Genomic DNA, 6163 nt, shown 5'->3' on the forward strand with positions numbered 1-6163 from the left:
GGATATTGTTTCCTTAAATATTTTTTGTTTAAATTAATTGCTATTTGAAGTTTATAAGAATATTAATTACATCATTTATATTTTTTCCCTATTTAATTTTCAGTTAGTTAATTTGCATGTATATAGATATATTGTAAAAGTAATAAGATAGAAAATTTTATGAATATTCCCGTTAAGAAAAGTCCCTTTTAAGAATTATTTTAAGAAAAAGAGGAGTGAGGAAGGATAGATTATATGTATATATACAGAGCTAACGACAGTTACAGTGGGATTGCGCGTTTGGGGTGTCTGGGGTTGTTGTGTTCTGCATAGGCTATTGTTGTTGTCGTTGGTGGTTTGTGTTGTGTGGGTTTATGAGAGAGTGGGGTTGACATGGGGAGGGTTTTTCTTGTTGATTTGGATGGCAGATCCTACGGGTGCAGATACTGCAATACCCCTCTTGCCCTCGCTCATAACATTCTTTCTCGGGTACGTATTCTCCCTCTTCTCTTCAAATTCAATTTCTATTCGATCCTTTTTTTCTTTCTCTTTCTTTATTTCACAATATTTATACTTGTAAAAGAATCTTGCTTTCTTTTTCTTCTTTTGGTGGTTGTTTCGGAGATGAACTTTGTGTGGGTGATATCGGTGAAAGATTGGATTTTGGTCTCTTCTTTTAAAAAATCAATCGGAATTATGTGGGACCCATTAATTGATCGTGCAGAAAGACTGTGTTTTTTGGTTCATTATTGATCGGAGGTTATTGGGTTGCAATCTTTTTATGGAAACATCGATTGTACAGTGTTGCTGGCAATGTCCTATGGCGCTTTCAGTAATTAGCAAAGTCTTTCTGTTTTCGTTATGAAAGATTATGTGTTCAATTTGATATTTGGAGTCTGATGGTTTGGCCTCTCAATTGTGGCAAGCGTGTAATGGTGCTGCTGTTTGATGTTTGGAAATGCCTAATTGGGTTAACGAAGATGGTGCTTTTTTGAAAAAAGGAATTACCTCTGGGTAAAATTTTAAAAATGGAGGTAGATCAATTTTATTTCGCGGCTACACGGAAAAGTTTTCTACTGAGATCGAATCCATGGATTTGGAAAATGATTGAATGAAAAAGTGTATCGTGTATACTTTTCTATATGATAAGTCCCTTTGCGTAGTGCCTGTCTGTGCCCCGTTGAAAGATGTACATTGAGACAGGGAGTTTTTTTCCCCCAATTGTCTCAATGCATGACACCAAAGAAGCGAGACTTGGAATACAAGTTATTTTCATATTTTTTCAACACTCAATTCACTATAACAGTTGCTAATTAGATATATAAGACTACTTTTGATGGCTTGCCTTTCTGTTTTGCTCTCTTCTAATGGGCATAGATTCAAATCTTTAAAGATCCATTCATATCTGAACCAAATCCAATTAAATGGATTAGATTTGAAATCCATATCTCTTTAATTGGATAAAATTTGTTTGGAATTTTTTAATTTGGCTTTAAATTTGCTTTTATATTGCAAAGCAATTTTGGAATTGGTTTGAAACTGAAAGCTGATTTGATGAAATCAAGCTGAAGATGGCCTAGACGAGGTTGAACCTGAGACGGATTGTTCGAGACAAAAGTAAATATGCTCTAGCGGAAGCCAAAGTAGTGATACTTTAACTGAAGTTAAGTTAAAGATGTCCTAGCTGAAGTTTACTGAAAGATGATTTTATCGAGATTGGCTGAAAGCTATCTTGATCAATACTACTAACTGAGACATGATTGAGGGAAAGATGCTTGGGTTGAAGTCATCCAAAGATTCTTCAGCTAGGGTTAAACTAAAACTTCTTCAGTTGAGTCAACAATATTGTGATTGAGGTTGTGGCAACAATACCCTGGCTTTGGTGTCAAACGATTCCCAGGTTGTGATCGTGGTCTAGCTGAGATGAATAGACCATACAGCTGAGGTTGAGCCGGAGATGAGCAATTGAAATTAGTTGGGATGTCCCGGTCGAGGATGGATGAACCAGTGATATCTCAACCGAGGCTGAGTTGATGATGAACCAATCAAGGATGATTGAGGATCTAATGGTTTGACCTAGACCAACAAAAACATATCCGATCAAAATCAGGTAAAAAGTTGAGACCAACCAAAGCTTCCCTTACAAAGATGAAGTAAAAAATTTCCCAGCCGAGACCAACTGAAAGATGCCTACACCAAACAACGTTTTAGGATGGCCATTGGTTTTTGGAATTATTAAAATCCCAAACAACTATCTAATTAATTGGATTGAATTTAATATCCAAAAGAATGGATTTGGATATATGAAACGAATACAATAAAATGAACTTAAAGTGATTTGGATATGCATAAATATGGATTGATTTTAATTGTTTGAATTTTTTGGACACCCCTACTACTACAATTCCATTGTGGGTGAGATAGGGAGCTCTCCTAATATTGGCTTGACTTTTACAAGTGAGATAACATAGGGTAGAATTAGTTTATTTTGTGAAGTTTTTCTTTTCTTTTTTTATCTGCGGCTCCAAAGATCGCTTGATTAGAATTTTGCTGTGGTTTGGCAATCATTGGTGCACATCATTGTAAACTTGCCTCTTACCCTGAGCTTATATGTAAAGAGTAGACAATGAGCCAATATCTATGATTGTTGTTCTTCTTCTTGAAAGGAAAGTGAATTATTTCATTTGTGGATACTTTTGTTACATTTGGTCTTCTTCCACATAGATTCCTGTAGTATAATTTGTCTGCTAAATGAAGATGTCAGCTAACTCTATCTTGGTACATTTTGATTCATTTTTGTGATAGTAGTATAGCCCTGTCCAGATAACTATCACTAATTGCTGCTACTTATTCTACTGTGCAAATGTACCTAGTTCCTTGTGCACTACTAGTCTTTCCATCTACCCTAGCAATTTGACTGTTTGTTTCTCTGTGATGATCAGAACTTCAACTGCAGCCAAGGGAGAGCATACCTTTTCAGCAAAGTGTAAGTTGTCTGAAATCGTTGCCCCCTCTTCTGTCCCTTTTCAATCTTCAGTTTTCAGTAATTTGTTACGGATTATTTTAGTGGTCCCATAATTCCTTTCCCCACCAAAAAACATCTATTCCTCTGATGGTTTCGGGAATTCAATTGAAGCTTTATGGTTTTATCAATGATATTAAAAGAATTATGATTTTCTTCTGACTCATAATTAGCACTTTTTTTTTACATATCAACGCCTTATCTCAAACCTTCGTTACTACCTTTTAACAACATCCTTATTTGTTAACTTTTGGCCTCAAATAGAGTGAACATAACTCTTGGGCCTCCGGTGGAGAGAATGATGATATCTGGACTGCATACAGTTGAAGACATATTTTGTTGCAGCTGTGGACAACTTCTTGGATGGAAATATGTAAGTTATAACTTTGCACCTTGATTGCTTGAGGATTTTCCTTACCTCATTAATTTGTGGTTGGGTGAGTCTTGAAAGTTTAAACTATCAATGAAGTTGATTAGATGTGTGAGCACCATCAGAAATTTATGTTCTTGAGACTTTTGTATGTCTGAGTTTGATGAATATTATCATAAAACCATTTTAAACTCTTAAATGTACCGTCGTTCAAATTTCCAACATTTTATTGCCAATAAAAGAACAACCAGATGATAAATTTCTATTTTCCAAATCTATTGTGCATCTAATCCATTTGTGATCTACCAAAATAAGGGTAATCTTCATTTACGAGCTCATTATCTTTTAACTGGAAATCAGCAAGATTTGTTTTCTATCCCTCGAGGAGGTGATTGAAATTGATGATTTCCCTTTAAGTCATGTATCTGTTTTTTGTAATCCTGTTTGGAATGAAATTAAATTAGAAATCATGGAAAGAGAATCCCAAAGTACTTAAACATTAGATTCCATGAATGAAAATATGTGACTTCTGGATTTATTTAGAAGGATGGATTAAGCACCCATGGTATCATCATGCACATGCAAGTCAAGTCTTTCCATAGATTTCTGTATCAATTTAATTTGAAGAGGTCATAATGAATCTTTGAATTGGTTTAGGTTCTGGCATATGAAAAGAACGAAACATACAAAGAAGGGAAGTTTGTGCTTGAGAGGTATGGTGTTAAGATATTGAATTTGATCATTTCAAGCTAAACTAAAGCTTAATTACGATTGATGCATCTAATAGGTGGACGATTGTTGACAATGTTGAAGAGGAGTTGGAATTAAATTTGGATGCACAAGCTGGTTCACAAGGATCTCAAGCTGGTTCTCAAGCTGGTTCTCAGGCTGATTCTCAAGCTGGCTCTAGTGACACAGAAAACGCCTAGCTTGTTGTTTCTTTTTCATGAATTTGAAGTATTTTAGCTAGCAGAATTATATATACTTTTAGTGTTGTAGGTAGAAAAATATATTATACTTTTAGTTTTCATCAAGATACAATTTCACATAGAAACTCCTAGAGAAACTCAACCTTAGGCTTATTTCTAGCGTCTAGAAATCTTGTAATAGCATACCGAATCTTGCTAAATATTTATGGAGAGCATGTGATTAATCTTAGTTCATGTGTCGAAGATATTTACTTTAGTTAATGGAAGAGTTAGATTGTTGTTTTAGCAGCAAGTTTGGAATTGCAGCTTTACTATAGTCCCAAACAAGTAGTCTTCAACTATCATGTTTTAAGACCAAATTTCATTTAAGGTTGACTTGGCTGAATACTACCAAATTTGGGTGACGACCAACTCGGCCAAATTTTTGACGGGGAAGACTCGACTAAATTCAATTGAATTTTGGTCGGAGTCGACTAAGCTGAATACATGCAAATTTTAGTGCAAAGCCTGCTTGGTCAAATTTACCCGAATTTGGGGTGGGGTCAATTCGGCAAAATTTGAATAAATTTCGGTCGGGATCGACTCGGCCAGACATGTCCAAATTTCGGCTAGGTCTGACTCGGATTGTGCTGCATACAACTAATTTTCGGTTTGGGATTACGTGACTGAGTAAGACCAACTTTGGGTCAGGATAGACTCGGTAAATTTTGGTCAGGATCGACTTGATTGGATTTGGACAAATTTCGGGCATGACTAACTTAGCTTAATATGGCCAAATTCGTCCAAGGCTGACGCGAGAATATACGACTTAATTTGGGTCAGAGTTGACTCAACCAAATTTCAGTAGGGTCAACTCGACTGATTTCGGCCAAATTTCGAGCGGGTTGGACTCGGCTAATACTGTTAAATTTTGGTGGTGATCGACGCGACCAAAATAGAGAAATTTCATCAGAGGTTGACTAGGTTGAATACGGCCAAATTTGGGCCAGGGCTAACTAGTCCAAATCTTGGTCGGGGCCAACTTGATTTAATTTGGCCGTATTTAAGTCAAAATAGACTCAATTCAATACATCCAATTATTAGTCGTGGAAAACTTTGTCAAAATCGTCAAAATTTTTTCGGGGTTGCCTTGGCCGAATACAACAAATTTGGGCTAAGGCCGACTCAGCCAAATTTCGCCCGAGACCGGCTCGACTGAATTCCACTAAATTTTGACTCGGGCCAACTCAGCTGAATAGTGCCAAATTTTGGTCACGACCAACTTGTTTGAAATGACCGAATTTAGTCCAGGGCCGGCTAGGCTGTATAATGCCAAATTTGGGTAAGGATCGTATCGGCCAAATTTTTGACAAGGACGAATCGACTAAATTCAACTGAATTTCGGGTTGAGTAGACTAATTTGAATACGCCCAAATTTTGGTACGGAGCTTGCCTGGTTAAATTTGGTCGAATCTTGGATGGAGTCGACTTGGCCAAATTCGAATGATTTTCGGTTGGGGCGGACTCGGCCAAACATGTCCAAATTTCGGCCAGGTCCGATTTGGTAAAATGTAACCACATACGACCAATTTTCAGTTTGGGATTACGTGGCCGAGTACGACCAACTTTGGGTTAGGATTGACTCGACAAATTTTGGTTAGGATTGACTTGAATGGATTTGGCCAAATTTCGGCTAAGGCTGACTTAGCTTAATATGGCCAAATTTCGTCCAAGGATGACTCGGTAAAGTACAACTAAATTTGGGCCACATCTGACTCAGCCAAATTTCAATCAGGGCGGACTCGGCTAAATACGGTTAGATTTTGGTCGCGATCAACTCTGCCGAAATAGAGAAATTTTGTCCAAACTTGACATGGTCGAAGA

The 6163-nt window shown here is 36.9% G+C and overlaps 1 protein-coding gene across 1 annotated transcript; it reads left to right on the forward strand.

The window, feature by feature from the left end:
• The first annotated feature begins 224 nt into the window (after positions 1 to 224).
• Positions 225 to 4529, forward strand: LOC114179908 (protein yippee-like At5g53940). The gene is made up of 5 exons (XM_028066409.2): positions 225 to 468; positions 2922 to 2965; positions 3266 to 3374; positions 4029 to 4084; positions 4159 to 4529. The coding sequence occupies exons 1-5, from the start codon at positions 373 to 375 to the stop codon at positions 4298 to 4300; spliced, it is 447 nt and encodes a 148-aa protein (XP_027922210.1). The 5' UTR covers positions 225 to 372; the 3' UTR covers positions 4301 to 4529.
• Positions 4530 to 6163: the final 1634 nt, after the last annotated feature.

Source organism: Vigna unguiculata, chromosome 3 (genome assembly GCF_037176805.1).
Source record: "Vigna unguiculata cultivar grain cowpea cultivar isolate G323 ecotype 2 chromosome 3, ASM3717680v1, whole genome shotgun sequence".
Taxonomy (NCBI): domain Eukaryota; kingdom Viridiplantae; phylum Streptophyta; class Magnoliopsida; order Fabales; family Fabaceae; genus Vigna; species Vigna unguiculata.